General features: G+C 47.8%; 1 protein-coding gene and 1 pseudogene across 2 annotated transcripts; one reads left to right on the forward strand and one right to left on the reverse strand.

Annotated features, from left to right (window-relative positions):
* LOC123020261 overlaps positions 1 to 19,201 on the reverse strand; it is a 187,052-nt pseudogene that overhangs the window by 63,772 nt on the left and 104,079 nt on the right.
* Positions 10,368 to 15,440, forward strand: LOC123020262 (zinc finger protein 729-like). 2 transcript variants are annotated; one of them, XM_044423710.1, is made up of 5 exons: positions 10,368 to 10,743; positions 11,260 to 11,386; positions 11,632 to 11,735; positions 11,907 to 12,024; positions 12,669 to 15,440. In XM_044423710.1, exons 1-5 carry the CDS (start codon positions 10,426 to 10,428, stop codon positions 15,020 to 15,022), a joined length of 3,021 nt encoding a protein of 1,006 aa, XP_044279645.1. In that variant the 5' UTR covers positions 10,368 to 10,425; the 3' UTR covers positions 15,023 to 15,440. The 2 variants fall into 2 exon arrangements, with proteins under 2 accessions (XP_044279645.1, XP_044279646.1); XM_044423711.1 differs by lacking the exons at positions 10,368 to 10,743; positions 11,260 to 11,386; positions 11,907 to 12,024.

Consider the following 19,201-nt stretch of genomic DNA (forward strand, 5'->3'; position numbering starts at 1 on the left):
GTCGCTACGCTCTAAAGATTGAGCAGAGATAAGAGCCGCTCATCCAGAAGCACTCAATGGTTTCCTTCTACAGGCAAGAATAGCCCCGTACTCTTTTCTTCCTGACACGTCCTGTCTTTATGATTAGACGGCGCCTCGTTCAACGTGCTCCGAAAGCTGCCTCCCCGGTTATGCCAAGGTGGTGAAAGAAGGAGAGCAAGTCTGCTGCTACACTTGTGCTCCATGTGCTGAAGGGACCATCTCCACTCAGAAAGGTGGGAGGCTCCGTAGGGAAGGGTGCTGCTCCCTCGAGGATGAGGCCTTTCCTTTAACCATCCTTGAGCCTGCTGGGCTGCATGAATCTGAGCCCACATGTTGCTAATTTGAAATGGCCTTTCACAATATGTCTCTGCCCCCTATTCCCAGTCTTCTCTGAACTTTACGAGATCTCTTGTATGCACAATAATTGGTGCTGGTGCTGGAGGAGTTTGATTGGGCTATATCAGTGCAAAGGCCATCAGGGTCCTGACTGTTCCATCATCCTGCTCTGGAGACCCGCTTGAGACAACAATATATCCTAAATATGGAACCGCTGGCCCACCAGCCCCTATGACCTCAAGCATTTCTTCCATTGGGTGCAACTGGTCTTCTCATGTGTCAACTGGTCTTCTAGAATTCCCGAGTGGGGCATGTCACCTGAGAACCTGTATCTGGGAAGCAGTTGCACTCAGTTCCATCAATTAACACCAAGGCACCTCATGGTTCACCCGATTCCTTTACTAGATGGTTCTATCTGCTTGTCTTTGGTGTTACTTCTTGAGGATTAATTCTGACCTTACAGTGATCTGCATGCATTTTTGGCAGCAGCCCTTTCTGTGCTGTTTTATGCTGTCCTCTGGACATTAGCTCCTTCTGCACTAATTCAGCATCTAGTGTTTCTGTACATGCAGAATTAGAATGTCCATCTTTACACTTACAACACAGTCTAGCTCTGTTGGGAATATGACTCTATACTCTGGTTTCTCATATAAATATTTCACTTTTAACCAAACATTTCCATGGAGAGGAACATTAATTATTCTGCGGGAGGTAGTTGAAACCTCAATGGTGAGAGGGTTTAAGGGTAGGCTGGACATACACATGGTAGGCATGTCATGAGTGGAGTCAGCTGGAGCCGGGGATCAGACTAGATGGCCCAGGAAACCCCTTCTGACTCACTTTGTTTCTATGTTTGTCGGAGTAGTGCCAGAACTGCAGTGGCATTTTTGTTTTCCTTAGCAACTTGACTATACTACCTTCACTTTGAACCATCCACGTACCTAATTTCTAGGATTCACTGTCTGTGGCAGTTAAGCAACATGTAGATGCCCAATTATGTACCATCGGAGCTGGCTGTGTTTTTCACCATTCTATTAATCTCTATTTTTCCTCAGTGGAAATGTTAAAATTGTGATTTGGAGGAAAACCATCATAAAATATTATATCCCTTCATAAGTATATAGAGCCATGGTTGTTGGGAAATGAAGACAAGGAGCCAGTGCCTGAGGGCTGCTGGGACTCCTGAATTGGTGCTGTGAAGAAGAAAGAAGTTGAATTGCTTGCATCCTGTTTTAATAGTTGAGAGCTTGAATCATACCCGTTGGCACTGATGTTTGTTGCTGCTCCTTCTGTTGTGTGTGTATTGTTGGATTTTGATACAATTTTGATACTGTTGGCAATTCAGACACAAACGCAGCCTACGGGTGTTGTGACGATCAGCAGGGCAGGGAAAAATTAGTATATATGTAAGAGTGAAATGAGAAATGTTAATTGTGTTCTCCACCTTCTCAGATGCAGAAAAATGCAGTAGGTGTCCTGCAGATCAGCATCCCAACAAGGCCAGAGATGAATGTGTCCCCAAAGCTATTGATTTCCTGTCGTTAAGGCTAACAACCGGGACCTCTCCTACATTCTCATTTCCCTCCTGCTTTTTCTGACCTCCTTCCTGTTCATTGGCCAGCCAAGAAAAGCCACCTGCCTCCTCCGACAAACGGCCTTCAGCATCATCTTCTCAGTTGCCGTCTCTTCTGTCTTGGCCAAAACCATCATGGTGGTGCTGGCCTTCCTGGCCACCAAACCAGGCAACAGAGTGAGGAGATGGCTGGGGAAGAGTATGACCAATGCTATCGTACTTTCCTGTTCCATTCTTCAGGCTGCCATCTGCACCATCTGGCTGGGGACTTCTCCTCCATTCCCAGAGACCGACAGGCATTCCCAGCCTACGCTCATCCTGCTGCGATGCAACGAAGGCTCCGTGGCCATGTTCTACATGGCCCTCGGCTACCTGGGCTTCCTGGCTGCCGTCTGCTTCACGGTGGCCTTCCTGGCCAGGAAGCTGCCCGGGGCCTTCAACGAGGCCAAGTTGATCACTTTCAGCATGCTGGTCTTCTGCAGTGTCTGGGTGTCCTTCGTGCCCACCTACCTGAGCACCAGGGGGAAGTACATGGTGGCCGTGCAGGTCTTCTCCATCTTGGCCTCCAGTGCAGGACTGCTGGGCTGCATCTTCCTCCCCAAGTGCTTCATTATTGTAGTCAGGCCTGATCTGAATACGAAAGAGAATCTCACTGTGAAACTTGCAGGTAATGTCTGATCTTTACTCAGTCCCATAAGAGATAAGACTACCACCACTGTTTGCAGTAATGGGCAAGAAAAAATTCTGGATGGAATAAAGGACCTGCTGACTTTTTATGTGTTCTGGTCTGATGGAGAAATATAGGCCATCTTCTATGGACTATATTTGGTGGAATCCTTGTGGGGAAATGCAGTTTTGACTGATGATGTTTTCAATGGTTGGGACCTGATGGACTGCCCAGAAACCTGCCTATTCTCTCCTTAGAGTTTGTGTGCACAACAGGTTTGAAGTGTCTTCTGGAGAGGCTCAGGGCATTCTTAAGAAGGAGCAGCATCCTGCCTTGAGAGCTGCTGAATTCTTCCTAGACTTGACAAGGATGAAACAGAATACTCAAAGCTAGGGAGGTTCTGAGCCTCTCTGGAATCCTGCTTGCAGCTGCCCATCGGACTTCTTCCAGTGATACTTCCAGGAGCCTTTGCCCTTTGCCGTCTCACTCCGGGCAGCCAAGGCCATTCCCCAGTTGCCATGGGCAGCAGTATGTGGAGAAAAAGGGTAGTGATCAACCATCATGCTGCTTGCGCATAGCCTGGGGCCCAATTCCTGGTGAGTACCCATGAACAGGGGCATGTACGACAGCAACTTCACCCTCAGTCACTCCAATGTAGACCTGAGTTGGGGGAGTGAAAACAAGGGAATCCTGTGGATTTTCTGCCTAAAGCAGAGTCCTGCCACATCCCTACTCACAAGTAGAGTGATGTAATTCAAAAGGATGGATTGAGAGTGTGCATGTGCAATTGACTGGTTTTTTAAAAATTATTTGCTTGTACTTGGTTTGTGTTTTAATGATGATCATTATTGTTTATTTTGTATCACCTTGTATACCTTTTATTAACTGTATTTGTTAATATATTTTATTGATGGTATTTTTATATGTTGCCTTAGCATTTTGTAAGCTGTCCAGAGAACCCTCGGGTTACAGGGTATCATCAAAGAATAAGGAAATGAATAAATAAATAACTGTACAAACAGTGCTCCACTTGAAACTGAATATTTGGGGTTGGACCCAGGAACCCACTCTGGATGGTCCCCCATCCGACATGCCACACCATCCCACACCCATTTAGTAGGGTCTCTCCAGTGTCCACCAACTTTGATTAGCAGGGGCACCTGCAGGAACTCCTCCAAAGATGGTCTTGGTGCCTAGGCATGTCTTCCTGGAATTAAACAATCCTTGAGGATACTGCCCTGAAGCCACTGAAATCATGGAAAGTTGATAGCATGCCATTGAATTGGTCCTAGAAATGGACTGGAAGGCAGGGCAGAGCACAAAGCATAACATGTCCTTGTTGACTGGCCCTCATTATCAACCTCGGTGGCCTCGGCAAAGCTTTTGGACTGCAGTCCCACAGAGCATGCAAGGCCAGGTGCAGCCAGGGTATTGCACTCCAGATAAGGATGTTGTTAGTCTATCAGTAGAAGCTGATCAAAGGTTCTCCATGCCAATGAGCACTGATGGGGAACATCCACTGTCCAACCTGGATTTGATGAAAGGGAGAGACAGAGGTGGGTGCCATCCACAGAGCGGTGACATCTGAGCCCCAGAATCTATATAACATCCCCTTCCCCACATGCAGCAATGGCTTGTGAGACCACATGGGTACGTTTTGTTCTTATGTCCATTTGCATGCCACTGTTACTTGTCTTGCAAGGATGCCAAGGTGGTGCATGGGCTCCCCATAGGAATGTTATCCTTGGCAGCTAGTTGGAGGACACAAGAATGCTGACTATGGGAGGCATGAGCTGGGCCATGGAAGCCTGCGGCTGGCTCAGCTTCCCCCTCTGAAACATTTGTTCAAAGTTGTTTAGAAATTTATGCTCCAAGCATACAGTGGAGCAGCTTCTAAAACTGGTTCCATTAACAGCCGGACAAGCTCTAGCATTGCTTGCAGAGGGAGAGAAAGCACCCAGGATCCCACAGTTCTTCCACTCCATTACCAGTGTTGGTGCATTATAATGCAGGACTGGCCACAAAGGTTCTTGCATTGCCATAGGGAAGGTGATGATGATGGTGGTGAGGATGATAGTGATGATGAGGAGGAGGAAGATGTGGTATGTGTGATGCAGCATCGGACTTTCCTTTTGCCTCTACAGATGAGGGTCTCAAGACTCCCTTTCAGCTTCAATCTAGTTGCACAATTATTTCTCTCTTCTGGAGAACCTTTTCCTGCTCCTGGCTGGCCTAAGGAGTTTGCCCATTAAAGCACTCAATAAAACATGCATCACCCCCATTTAACAATATTTGAAACAGAAAAGTAAATGTAGATTTGAAGGCCTCAGCACTGCAATTTATATATTGTTAAGCCCAGGTGTACTTCTCCCTCCCCTGTAGGATTTCAAGACCTCCTGATCAACTTCATGCTGTGGCCAAACACACTTTCCTACCTTTGTAAGGTGCAACATGTTGCTTGCCAGAAGTCCATCTTCCAAGAAATGTAGTCCATGCTTCCAGAATCCAAGTCTCTCATGTCAGCACCACCTTCATAGCCAAGTATTCACTTGAAGTATTTTTCTTCCCTGTCTGTTCCTCTTCCAAGAACTGGAAGGACTGAACAGCATCTAGGCCTCGACGTTTCTGATTTTCCTCTGTTGGAGAAGAAAACACTTCCTTTGTTCTTACCAATACATGATTAAAGAGAAAACGTGTGTGTGTGTAGCTCTAGGAGAACTGGTCCTACATAAAAGAGAACAAGAAGGAAATGGCCAAGGATGAGTGTTTTAGTTGCATCTTAAAAGGGTCATACATGGATGGGGTATGAATGGAGGGAGGACAATTCCCAGTCTCAGGAAGGAAGGGGGCCTATGAGCAAGTTGTCGGAGGAAGAGGTAAACTATAAAAGCATTGTTCTCATTGTGCACTGCGCTGTTCCAAGGTGTTCTGCCTTATGCATGTAATATGTTGACAGCCTTGCGTGCAGTATGCTTAATAAATATTGCTGGTTTGTGTTCTTCAATCTATTTTGGGATGTTTTATGAAAGATCTAACCCCCCTCTAAAGCTTCCATGGCAGGCTGCCTTCCAGTCTTGTGTATATCCTGAAAAATACGAATCAAAATAGTAAAACTAGAGCAGAACAGAGCAAAGTGGTGTTAATGCACTGAAGGTCCAGAGCTATTTTACATTTGAGAAGCCTTGCAGAACAAACATGTTGTTGTTGTTCTTGCTGCATTGCATTTATACCTACCTTTTGTTCCTGTTCTGAGGAAGCCAATTGGCTTGTGTCACTCTATATTTTATATATTGCCCCAAATCCTACAACAATGGGGCCAACTGTAATTGCTGCACCTGACACCTAGGTAAGAAAACTCAGAAGCTGCTTCCAATGGCCTTCTTCTGCATTGTGAGTACCAGGTGAAACAAGGAAAGGCAGTTGAAGGGACTGAAAAACAGCTCCCACACATGGTATGACCCTTGCCCTGTGCCTGGAAAATGCTGGGTATTTAGGGAGGGTAGGTTCACTTTGGCTCTCCTGAAAATGGCTCCCACCTTTTCTCTGTCACTTTCCTCTGAATCATTCTAAGGTTCTCCTTTTCAGTTTCAAATACCAACCAGAGGACAGATTAAACTTCGTTTAAATTTTACAGTATCTATAATAAAAAAGGTAAAGGTTTCCCCTTGACATTAAGTCCAGTCATGCCTGACTCTAGGGGGTGGTGCTCATCTCCGTTTCCTAGCCGAGGGAGCCAGCGTTTGTCCGCAGACAGTCTCCGTGGTCATGTGGCCAGCATGACTAAACACCGAAGTGCATGGAATGCTGTTACCTGCCCACCAAAGTGGTACCTTTTTATCTACCTGCATTTGCATGCTTTCGAACTGCAAGGTTGGCAGGACCTGGGCTCACCCTGTTGTGCAGATTTGAACCGGCGACCTTTCGATCAACCAGCCCAGCAGCACAGCGGTTTAAACCACTGTGCCACCTGCAGTCCCATCTATAATATAGTCACATAATTAATATTGACAAAAACAGTTAAAGTAATTATTTATTAAAAGGTCTGTTTCTGTGCTATTAAAACCTACCAATCCCTTAATCTGTGTGATCAGACCCTTGGAAATACTTCAAGGATGGATTCCAAATTCGAACATAAACACCTTTCTTTACTTCCCCTGTAGCCCAATGGAAACAGGTGGTCAGCTTTTCTATCAATGCCACTGTCCATTTCCTATCAAGGTATTTTCTAATCTTACAATCTCAGCTCTTACAGCTCCCGGAAATATTGCCAACCATTCTTTCCACTTCAGTCCTTCATCTTTCCCAGGAAACAATGACAAAAGGAGGAGCGTTTCATCAGGGATTAATGCATGTGGTGTTAGTTTAGTCAACCACTCTATTTCTTCATGCCAAGAAGGATTGGATTTTTTGACAGAATAGGCACATATGCTCACGTGTATTATTGTTGTTGTTATTATTATTATTATTATTATTATAACATTTCTATGCCGCCCCATGCCGAAACCTCAGGGCGGCTTACAACACAATAAAATACATTGAAATACAATAGAACATAATAAATTACCATTAAATAAACAAGTGCATATTTATTTATTTAAAATATTTGTATTTCATCCTTTACTATTGTGTCTCAGGATAGCTTACATAATTAAAAGCACACCAAAAACAATCAATAGAACAATAAATAAAGTTATCAAAACCAAAAAACAGCTAAATTCAATCAAACCAATATAATAAAAGTGATTGTAAATGATAATAATACTAATTTTTAAAATAACTGTTAAATAAAAAGGTTTTAACCTGGCACCAAAAAGTGCATAGCTAGTAGCTGGGAAACCAACTCTGTGCCAACCAGGCCTTCACTTTAGGTGCGTGCTAAAAGCTTTCCTATTCACTGACAGGTTCCCCTCTTGTTTTCTGACAAGGTGCTGAGAATGCATTTACAGCCTGCGTTTTTTCCTCTGGTGAAGAACCAAGGGTGCTTTATGCTGCTCCATTTTGTGCTCACAACACCAGCCCTGTGAGGTAGGTCGGGCACGAGCGAGGGACTGGCCCACAGCCACCCGGGGAGCCCCATGGCTGAGAGGGGAGCGGAACCCAAATCTCCCGGGCCCTCAGTCCCACAGGCTGACCACCGGAGATGTGGGACGCCTATTTCCGCCCCACTGGAAATTATGGCAGGGAAATATGCCCTAAAAGCGAGAAGGGAGCGCGGCCCGCAGGCCACGCTGCTGTGGGTCACATGCAGGGGAGACCCATTGAAGGGCCGCACCGCAAAGTGCCCTGTCCTGACAGCCCCGCTCAGGGCGGGAAAGGCGAGGCGGCAGCTTCCTTCGTGGAATCGCCGCGTCACGTACCGCGGGGCGGCTTTAAATGCCACCAGCATCGAACAGGTCAATTCAGAGGAGGCCGCGAACCTTGAAGAGGGTTGGAGGGTCCCGCCTCCACCAGTCAGTCCGAGGCGCCCAATATAGGAAATGAGAGGGAAGGGTTAAGGCGAGAGAGAGCCGCCTTCCTAGAGGGGCTGGAGAGCGTCTTGGTTCCCAAGACGACCTGGCCGCGCTCCCAGCAACCTGCGCGCCCAATGCGCAGGCGCGGCTTCCAGCATCGGGGTGGGAGGAGGGGGTCCCTGGCGTGGCCCCAGGAAGGCGCGCGCTCAAAGGGTCCCGGGTAGGGGAGCCGCTCCGCGCAGGTGAGAGGGAGACCCCTTGCGGCTGCCCAAGGGAGACCCTCGCCTTGCGCCCCCCCACGGGAATCCTGACCAGGGGTGGGGTGGCAGTAAAACGGTACGGCGGTCCTGGAGGGGAGATCAGTGGGGATTCCTGTGCCTGCCTCCAGCCGGCTTGGCAGAGGAGCTGGCAAGCCTTGCTTCCCTCCCGGGAAGGCGGCGACACATCAGGCGGTTTAGTGGGAGGAAGGAGAGAGAGGTTAGAGGCGTTCAGAAGTAAGTCCGCTACAGAGAAGGGGGTGGCGGCCTTTTTGTCCCATTTCTACGACACTCGGACCCGAGGCCGAGCCATGAGCCGGATGGGTGGGAGATGCAGAGCAGACCACCTTCTCCCAGTGCTTCGTTGGCCTATGGAATTCCCTGCCACGGGAAGTGGCGCTTTGTTTTAGAGCGCATTGCTCCCCCGCGTAATAATTCTGCTGGAGATCTTTGTCCTATGGCATGTTGTGTTGCTCCATAGACTTGCAGAAGGTCAGTAGTCAAAGGAATCCAGGCCTTCTCCCCCAGTTTGGATGTCTTTGAGGTTTCTATTAAATGATATTCCACATGCAAGTGCATGGGCGCTGATTCCATCAGGACCTGGCAGGTGGAAATGCATGAGGGTCCCTGAAAAGTGGGTGCAGCAAAGGTGCCTGGGAGGAGGAAACCCTTATGGACAGGAGGGGGAGGCCAGCCCCACCAGCACCATACAATCCCAAGGTTGGTGCTCCTGAGGGGACCCTATAGAAGACCATTGTCTTGCTCCTTCACAGGGGAATCCTGACTTAGGGAAAGTGGGGAAACAATCTGTGAGACTTTGCAGGGGAAATGCCTGGGTGTGCTGCACGTCCGGTTCTTGCTTCAAGAGGACTTAGCAAGTGACCCAGCCCTGCGTTCTTCTGAGGAAGCTGGCCACAAGCCAGATGGATTAGTTGCTGCAAAGGAAGCCAGGATGGCGGTGTTCAAGATGATGCCTCTGCTGGAGAAATGGGGAGGGAGACCTTTCCCTCCTTTCCTTTAGTCTAGAACCCAAAGGAGTCATCACAGGAAATGATGAGTGTGAGACTCGGGACAGATCTAAGATCTAGCACACCATACCTATGATGGCAAACCAGTTTCCTCAAGGATCCCTCAAGCAGGATGGGTGCAAGACCTCCTCCTGCCCAGGCTCCTCAGCAACTGCTGTGTGCAAGCATGGCCAGTCTGGTCACAGAGGCAGTGCTCAGCCAGCTGGGCGAACAGCCACCAATGGCCTCCTCCATCCTGAATCTGTCCAGTCCCCTGGCTAAACCATCCAGAGTGGTGGCCAGCAGGATTTCCAGTGGCAGCCAATTCCATATTTCATTGATTTGTTGTGCCAAGAAGTACTTCTGAAACCTCCCACTAATCAGCTTCATGGATGACCCTGGGATCAACTGTCATGAGAGAGGAAGAAAATGTCTCTCTCTCTACTTTCCCCTCTTCATGCATTATTTTAAACAGCTCCCTCATGTCTCCCTTGCCTTTTTTTCTAAGATAAACAGTCTCAGTTGTTGTAGCCACTCCTCATCAGGAAGCTGCTTTAGTCCCCTGATTGTTTCTTTGTGAACCTTTGTCGATCTGAGGACACATCTTCCAGCGGATAGATAACCCATGGAATTCCCTGCCACAGAAAGTCATGAGTGGCAGCCCACAGTGTAGACACCTTTAACAGGAATGTGAGGAAATCAGGAACAGGGAGGCCAAGCATGGCTATGAGGCCTTGTGGCTCCTTGCTGGCCATACCCTCAGAGGCAGTATGCTGGACCGCACCACTTGGTGGGAACCGTGTATGGAAGGAGACTGTTGAACATGCGGGATCCATCTGAGCTTCTCATGGGCATAAAAGAGTAGAGTGCTGGGGGGTTGCTTGAAACGGACTGGGGTTAGCTGGCCACAGGCATATTTGTGCTTTCCTTCCTCCCTGCAGTCTTTCTCTCAACAAAGAGCTGACAACATAGCAAGAAGACCCTTCAAATCCTGATGCGACCAGAAATGGAGAACAGAGTGAAGCAAGGAGAACATGACTTGGTGGCCTGTGATGCAGGAAACGGCTCCCATGACAACCTGCAAGGGAGCGGTGCAGAGCTCTGGGAAAGAGGCATGAAGGTGGACGTGGGTGGGAGCAGCTCAGACGCAATATGTCAGCGCTTCAGTCAGTTGGACTACCTGGAGGCAGAGGGGCCCCGAGCAGTTTGCAGCCGCCTCCACCATCTCAGCCGTCAGTGGCTGCAGCCAGAAAGCCACACGAAGGCTCAGCTGCTGGACTGTGTGACCCTGGAGCAGTTCCTGACTATCCTTCCCCCATGGCTGGAGAGCTGGGTGAGGGAGTGCGGAGCGGAGACCAGTGCCCAGGCGGTGGCTCTGGCCGAAGGCGCCCTGCTGAGCCAGGCAGAGGAGGGGAAGCAGGAAGAGGAGCAGGTGAGTGTTTTCCCCTCCTGGGAACTCCAAGGGGCCACGACTTTAAAACTCCCTCCCAGTGGCCTGGTTTTGATGCATGTCCCCCATGGAAGGAATATCCCAATTTCCCATGCCTCCATGCCCCATGCAAGACCAGAATGTGTGGGGCAAGCTCTCTTTGTAGGATTCACCCACACTTCTGTGGCTATGTTCTGTTGCAGAAAAAGGGAAGTCTCCCTGGCTAAATATCAGTGAGTTGCAGACAATCAGCAACCATCTCAGAGCTTCTCCCTCTCTGCCGATTGGTTTCAGGTGGCTGTTTAGTCCTTTGCTTAGACCAGGGTTGAGCAAGAGTCCTAGTGCATAGATCTTTCTAGAATCCCTTGTTAAAGATGCTGCCTGGGGTGCTTGGAGGGCAGAAAACCCCTAGAAGCAGAGATGCAAGCCCACTGGGAAGTACCGCTTGACACTTGCCTCACCACCTTCTTCCCAATCCCTCCAACCCTTCCTTACTTGGGATCCGCATTGCTGTTCCAGAGTCAGCGAATATCGGACAAAGCAGCCACAGAGTTCCCTGCAGCAGGGAAGACTCCGTCGGATCCCACACAGGGACTGCTTTTCAGGGAAATCTTGCAGGAGGGTGCTGGAGGACCCACCTCATTGGGTAAGGAGTGGGGCCTATTTCAGCTGTGCTTCCCATTTGTGCTTTGCCCAATGCCTGACCTGCTTTAAGGTTCTCTTGAGCTTCATTTCTGGTGGGAGAAAACTGGTCGCTAGTAGCCTCTCTAAAACACTGAAAAAGTTGTTTTGTTTAGCAGTTTAGACAAACATTGATTCCACACAAGAAACTAAATGACAAAGTGTTCTTCCAGAACACAGTTTCTTCTCATCTCTCTTTCCTGTCTTTAGGAAATAGAATGACCTGCAGGGAGGATGAATTGATGCTGGCTGTTCCTTTGAGGCCTCCTTTGTTTTGTGGTGGAGTGCAGACACCATCCCTGCATGCAGAAAAGGTAGGAGAGGCCTGAGGGCCTTTGTCCCTCCCCCTAGACATGGTAGAATCATCCCCTTTGCCTTTGCTTCTGTCCCAGGAGGAAGATCGGAGGCTTCCGGAATCACTCACGGAGCTCCGGATCCTGCAGTCCCCACTGCTGTCTCTCTACACTGCACTTCCTCTTTTCCAGGGTGTGATGAGTCTTGAGGAGGTTGCGGTGCATTTCTTGGAGGACGAGTGGGCCCTGCTGGACCCTGGCCAGAGGGCTCTGCACCAGGAGGTCATGGAGGAGATCCTGGCTTCTCTGGGTGAGAAACGCAGCCCCTCCAGATGGGGCTACTTCTTTCCCTCAGTGATAGATCCTGGGTGGCAACATTCCAGGCTGAGCTTCTATGTAGGAGGCATTTGTGTGAATGTATTTCAGGTCAACTCTGCTATATCCACCTAAGGTGGAGATTTAAGATGCCTAATCATTTTTTTCAGGAGACACAAGAGAGCAGAATCTGTCAGCTTCAGGAGCCTGTTACAGGCAGCCTGGTCTCCTTTTCGTGGTAAAACTAGCACCACACATTTTTTTGAACCCACCACAAAAGTAGGTTCTGGTAAAACAGTGGCAGGAGCCACCAAGAATGCCATAAGAGTCTACCATGACTGTTGGCTTCAAAAGATGCAGAGACATTCAAAAGACTGATCAGAACTGAATGCATACGTTCCAATTCCTTGTTCACTAACCAGCCAGGAGAAAATGGCAGGTCTTATTATCAATTCTGGTTTTATTAGATCTTTATTGTCTTCCGTTACTGTTGGGGCACCAGTGGGATGCCTCTGAGAAAACACACCCATGCACAAGAATGGGCCTCCTCTCCAGACATTTTTGATCATGTTGACCAAATCAGCAACCCACTGGGTTTCTTCTGTCTACTGAAGAATATTTTTCTTTCTGTTCTTTTAGTGGATTGCAGGGGGAGCTACAGAAACAGTGTGCACCAAAGACAGGAGATCACAGACAAAGAAAACTGGAAAAATGAGTCCATTTCTTTTGAAATGTCAGAATTTTGTGATATTCCAATGGTACAAGCACCTTCCAAAGCAAGCAAAATTAATATTTGCAATGGGGAGAGACAGTGGGAACGCTTCGAGGACATAAGGAGGCATCAGATCCACCATTCCAGTAAACAAGAAATTCACAAATGGGGGAAGACCTTCGGGTGCTCCAAGTCTGCAAAGGAATTCAGTTGCAGGTCAGACCTTAACAAAGAAAAAGGAATTCATACAGGGGATAAGCCTTATAAATGCTTAGAGTGTGGAAAGAGCTTTGCTCGGAACTCACACCTTAACTCGCATAAAATAATTCACACAGGAGAGAAGCCCTTTCAGTGTTCAGTGTGTGGAAAGAGCTTTTCTCGGAACTCACACCTTAACTCACATAAAGTAATTCACACAGGAGAGAAGCCTTTTCAATGCTCAGTGTGTGGAAAGGGTTTTGGTCGTAAACAAACCTTGAAGGTACATCAGAATATCCACACAGGGGAGAAGCCCTATACTTGCTCTGAATGTGGGAAGAGCTTCCTTGATCACATACACCTTAAACGGCATCAAAGAATTCACACAGGGGAGAAGCTGTACAAATGCTTTGACTGTGGAAAGGCCTTTATGGAAAGTGGGTCCCTTCAAACCCATCAAAAAATCCATACAGGGGAGAAGCCATATAAATGCTCAGAATGTGGGAAAAGCTTTGCTCGGAACTCACATCTTAACTCACATAAAGTGATTCACACAGAAGAGAAGCCCTATCATTGCTCAGTGTGCGGAAGGGGCTTTAGTGGAAGCGGGAACCTTAGAAACCATCTCAGAATCCACACAGGAGAGAAGCCCTTTCAGTGCTCCGTGTGTGGGAAGAGTTTCCGTCAAAATGGAACCCTTAAAGTCCATCAGAATATTCACAAAGGAGGGAAGCCCTACATCTGCTCTCAGTGTGGGAAGAGCTTCCTCGATTGTGGAAGGCTTAAACAACATCAAAAAATCCACACAGGGGAGAAGCCATTTAAATGCTCAGAATGTGGAAAGAGCTTTGCTCAGAAATCACACCTTAAGTCACATACAGTAATTCACACAGAGGAGAAACCGTATCAATGCCTGGAGTGTGGAAAGAGTTTCAGTCGTAGGATAAGCTTCAAGAAACATCAAAATATGCATACAGGGGAGAGGCCCTACCAATGCTTCAACTGTGGGAAGAGTTTTCGTATTAGCAGTCATCTTAGACAGCATAAAAGAATCCACACAGGAGAGAAGCCCTATGTATGTTTAAAGTGTGGAAAAAGCTTCAGCTGGAGTGCATCTCTTAAACTCCATCAAAGCATCCACACAGAGCAGAAGTCCTATAAATGCTCAGAGTGTGGAAAGAGCTTCACCTCACACTCTTATCTAAATGTGCATCAGCGCATTCACACTGGTGAGAAGCCATTTAAATGCTCAGAGTGTGGAAAAGGCTTCAGTTGGAGAAAATCTCTTAAAATCCATCAAAGAATCCACACAGGGGAGAATCCACACAAATGCTTAAAGTGTGGAAAGAGCTTCCGTCAGAGTTCAGTCCTTAAAGCTCATCAGAGAATCCACACAGGAGAGAAGCCCTTTCAGTGTTCAGTGTGTGGCAAAGGTTTCAGTCAAAACATACACCTTAAGTTACATCAGAATATCCACACGGGGGAAAAGCGCTATCGATGCTCAGTGTGTGGAAAGGGTTTCAGTCAAAACATAAACCTTAAGGTGCATCAGAATATCCACAAAGGGGAGAAACCCTACACTTGCTTGGGATGTGGGAAGAGTTTCCGAGACTGCAGAAAGCTTAAACAGCATCAAAGAATTCACACAGGGGAGAAACCATATACATGCTCAGAATGCGGTAGGAGCTTTGCTCAGAAATCATACCTTAACTCACATAAAGTAACTCACACAGGAGAGAAGCCCTTTCTGTGCTCAGTGTGTGGAAAGCGTTTCAGTCAAAATGGAAGCCTTAAGGTACATCAGAGAATCCACAAAGAAGTGAAACCCTACCCTTGCTCTGAATGTGGGAAGGGCTTCCTTGATGGCAGAAAGCTTAAACAGCATCAAAGAATTCACACAGGGGAGAAGCCATATGAATGCTCAGAATGTGGAAGGGGTTTTGCTCAGAAATCACACCTTAACTCACATAAAGTAATTCACACAGGAGAGAAGCCTTTTGAGTGCTCAGTGTGTGGCAAGAGTTTCAGCCGTAGGAAGAGCCTTAAAGCTCATGGAACTATCCATGGAAGCAAAAGGCCTTAGATATGCCTCCACTGTGTGGGAAAAGCTTCTCCCTCACTGTGAGCCTTAAAAACCATCTAAGATTACACAAGGAGAGGAGCCGTATGAATGCAGAGAGAGTAAAAATGGTTTCAATCCAAGTAGAAGCTGAAAATCACATCAGAGAATCCATACAGGAGAAATTTGAGTGTGTGAAATGAACTTCCATCAAAGCAATACATGAGATTTCAATAAAGATCCAGAAAATCTCTGCAATGACAATAAGGGAAAGACTTTCACTTCAAAGGATTAAAATTCAGTAGAAAAAACAGAAATACTTAGAAGACAGGATGTGACCAATTGTGGGGTGCACTCGTGCACTCAGATGAGATTCCCAGGCACGCACAGGAGATGGAGGGCTTGGGTGGGAATGGCAGCTCAGACTTGGAGGAGGGGGAGTAGATAGTTGAACCAGCGGTGGCGCAGAGTCCTCATTATATCGGAATAACTAGCGAGGCCCCGGCTGCCCAAACTCTCCTGGTGAGCCCTGCCTGAGCCAGCTTTGGATTGAAGTACTTCAAGGACAACCACTGAGCCCTCCTGATTGTGGGGAAGAAGCTGGCAGAGAATAGGCTGGGGAGTGGTTCTTGGGAGGAGAACTTGACATCCCAGGAGATGTGGATGCCCATCAATGTACCAGCCGGCTAGACCAATCGGGCTCAGTGGGAAGAACGTCGGCACTCCCGCTTCCATAGCGCGCCCCCCTCCAGAGACCAGCCCCGAAGGGTTCATAAGCAAAGCTTTGGGTGAGGGGGAGAGAGCAGGGAGTCAAATTTCCACCTGGTATGCATGTTTCGAGGTTTGTGAATATGTTGTTTCAGTATGGAATAAAGACTCTTCTAATAATTGCTGAAGTGCCTGTTTCGTTTGGGAGGGGACGCCTAGATCATGACACCAATACACCTTAACATGGAAGAGAATGGGAACTGCAGTGGAATTGTGAACTTGAGTGGGAGTCAAGTGCAACCTACAGTGCAAATGTTGAACCTAAGTCAGGACGAAGAAGCATTCCTAGATGCAGCATCTCACCTGCTGTTAGCATGGATGCCACCTTGGTCAATTGTGAACCAAGTGCCAGGGGGATCGATCTGGGAGAGCATGGACCTGATGAGGGTCCCTCCATAAGCCAGTGTGTCTCTCGATTGGGGGTCTTTCTCAAATTCTCAGAACACATTGTTTCTTCCTATTCTCCCAATTTTGTTCCAAGAGGTTTCCATTAAATGATACACTGTTGACTGGCTCATCTCTGTCTCTTCCTTGTGAATACTGATGAAGGAAAGGGCGGGGGGGGGGAATCCCAGACTCAGGAGAGAGGGTTCCTCCTTGTTTCCTGTGCATTGTGTGAAGTGTGAGTGTGCCTGGAGATCTGGGCAGCCTGCTCAAGCCCCGCACCCCCAGAACTGGGGGGCCACCATTGAAAAAGCCCTTCTCCTCTCCACAAACAGTCTCCTTCAAAGGTGACAATCAGAGGCTGGCCCCAGGTCTTGCTTATGCTGCCCAGGCAAATTGGGGTTGCCAGAGGCATTGAGGGGGGTCATGGTCCCAAGGCATTTAGGGCTTTGTGGGCAAAACCAGCATCTTAAATTGGGCTTGTAGCACTGCAGGAAGCCAGTGCAAGTGGGCCAGAAGTGGTCTAGGAATTGATTGTCTGATTATCATTATTGATTTGGTTACTGTATTTTGCACAAGGTGCAGCTTCTGACCCTGTTCAATGGCAGCTCCACATGCAGTGCCCAAACTCTGTCCAGGTGGGAGCATAGCTGAGCCATGGAAGCCACCTGGGCCTTAAGTGGCAATAATGTCTCAGGAAGAACCCAAAAGCTGCAAACCTCCGGTGTGAGTGATAGCCCCATCTAGAACAGCTTCCACTCCATCCAGGTAGGAGAACCATTCAACAGCATCTCAGTCTTGTCTGGACTGAGCTTCAGAAATTGTCACAGTGAAACTGCAGGCTGTTAAAAGAGACTCCATTCAAGCAGAATTTGCCCCTCCTTCGACTCTAAATGGAGGACTTGTGATGATGGATTGATTTTGTCCTCCCTCCACATTCCCCTTCCTGTCCATCTGCCCTTTACTTCCTTTCACACTTGTGAGTAGAGATGCAAAGGTCAGCCAGAAGCTGTTACTCTTGCGCTGGTTGGGTGACTTTCCAGCACTTGCCCCAGCCAGAAAGGTGGCCAAGTCAAGATCGGATGCGGGAACACTGGCAGCTTTTTGGTTCAAAGTGTGTTAGTCAATGCTCACACCATCTCGACTAGTCTTGGAAAGTGAGATGAGCTGAGAGGAAGCATGGAAGCGCTCGTGAATGAAGACTGCACAACTGGCCACCTTTCACGCAAGGTCCAACTGCATGTGGCAGGAAAGAGGAGTCCTGCCTGTGCAGTGCAGGGGCTCAATTACGGGCATGTGTCCCATGAATGCTGGTCCGGCTTGCCAGGGACTTGGACTCAGAACTGTGACAGAGGGGACCAGGGTCCTGGGAGCAGAGCTTGGGGGATGTGTTGGGTTCACACCACCAGTGTGGATCCCTCCCGCTCTGCACTCCACTCAACAGGGCCTGCCAAGACTTATTTGTGGCTTGTTCCCGGGGCTCTTCTGCTGCAACGAGAGTGAGAGGATGGAGAAAAGAGGCTCAGGTCCCATTTCCATCTGACACCAGCCCCAGGGGGATCTTGGGCAGGACATTAGCGGGGCTTCCTTTCACTCAGGGCACAGTGCAGCTGCAGCAGCCACCAACTCCACAGGCTACATAGTTTTTTCCCCCCATTTTCTCCTTTTTTACTTCTATGTTTCCCCTCTTTCAGGTCGACTCCTTCCTTCAAAATTGTATTGAATCATATGCTGGTTTACCCTTCCCTTCTATTAACACATATTCAATAAGTTATCCCCATTCATCATTAAAATCATTCTTATTCAGCAGCCGCTTTTCACCTTTATTCCACCATGAAGCTTATCATTAACAGCTATATTCCAAAATTTTATACCATTCAACTTCAGCAGCCCAACTGCCTTTTCCTTCTCTCTTAGCCATTTGCTATGAATGTTGAGCTGCTTATTGTTTTGTGCTCAGAAACTGACCAACTTTTTCTTTTCTGTGTTTTCTGATTTATTTATTTATTTTCCAATGTATATCCTGCCTTTTTCCTGCAAAGGGCTCAAGGCAGCTTACATCTCCTCCATCTTATCCCCACAATAATAACCCTGTGAGGTAGGTTGGACTGAGAGTCTGTGACTGGCCCAAAGTCACGCAGTTGGCTCCATGGCTGAGTGGGGACTAGAACCCAGATCATTTGAGTCCCAGTTCCATGCTCTTAACCACTACACCACACTGGCTCTCTGCCTGGATGCCTGATACCCTTTTTATTCAGTTTCCCTGCAGACTGAGGCTGTGTGCTTTGTGATAAAACCAGAGAGGCTTACCAGGGGGAACCCACAGATACAATTTAGTACTGGTCATGTAGACACAATTTAGCAGTCTTGATACAAACAAGCAGCTGAGGACAACCTGAAACTGGAGCTGTGCTCTCCGAGGGACACAGGAGGGCTGCTGGGAGGCCCAGTGCAAGACTTTCCAGCAAGGTCCTTCCTAAAACATTGCCAAGGGACCGTCAGAACAACCAGGGCTTGTTCTAGACTTGTGTGGTGACAGCCGGGCTCATTGGGCAGTAGTGATGCCAGAAAAAGTGTTTGTTTATTTATTTATTTATTTATTTATTTATTTATTTATTTATTTATTAAAACATTTTTATGCCGCCCCATTCGCCGAAGCCTCGGGGCGGCTTACAACAAAAAATTAAAATAACATTTTAAAATATATACAATAAAATACAAATATATAATATAAAACATACACTATAAAACAAGCCGCCCTGGCCAAATAAAATTCAATAATATTAACATTTAAAATACTGCTTAAATAAAAAGGTCTTCGCCTGGCGCCGAAAAACAAATAACGACGGCGCCAGGCGGACCTCTCTGGGGAGCGCATTCCATAACTTAGGCGCCACCGCTGAGAAAGCCCTCCTCCGAGTAACCACCCTCCTAACTTCTTCCATGGAGGGCTCCCGGAGAAGGGCCTCTCCCGCCGATCTCAGGGGGCGGCTGGGCATATAAGGATGTAAGCGCTCCTTCAGGTAACCAGGACCCAAGCCGTTTAGGGCT

This window comes from Varanus komodoensis, unplaced genomic scaffold, assembly GCF_004798865.1.
Source record: "Varanus komodoensis strain SLA01 unplaced genomic scaffold, ASM479886v1 scaffold149, whole genome shotgun sequence".
In the NCBI taxonomy this organism is placed as follows: Eukaryota; Metazoa; Chordata; class Lepidosauria; order Squamata; family Varanidae; genus Varanus; species Varanus komodoensis.

Excerpts from the sequence above, each read along its gene's own strand:
- LOC123020262 (XM_044423710.1), top strand. The coding sequence starts at position 10,426 with ATGAAGGTGGACGTGGGTGGGAGCAGCTCAGACGCAATATGTCAGCGC. Across the intron at positions 10,744-11,259 it reads GGAAGCAGGAAGAGGAGCAG|AGTCAGCGAATATCGGACAA; the intron begins GTGAGTGTTTTC and ends TTGCTGTTCCAG. Across the intron at positions 11,736-11,906 it reads CATCCCTGCATGCAGAAAAG|GGTGTGATGAGTCTTGAGGA; the intron begins GTAGGAGAGGCC and ends CCTCTTTTCCAG.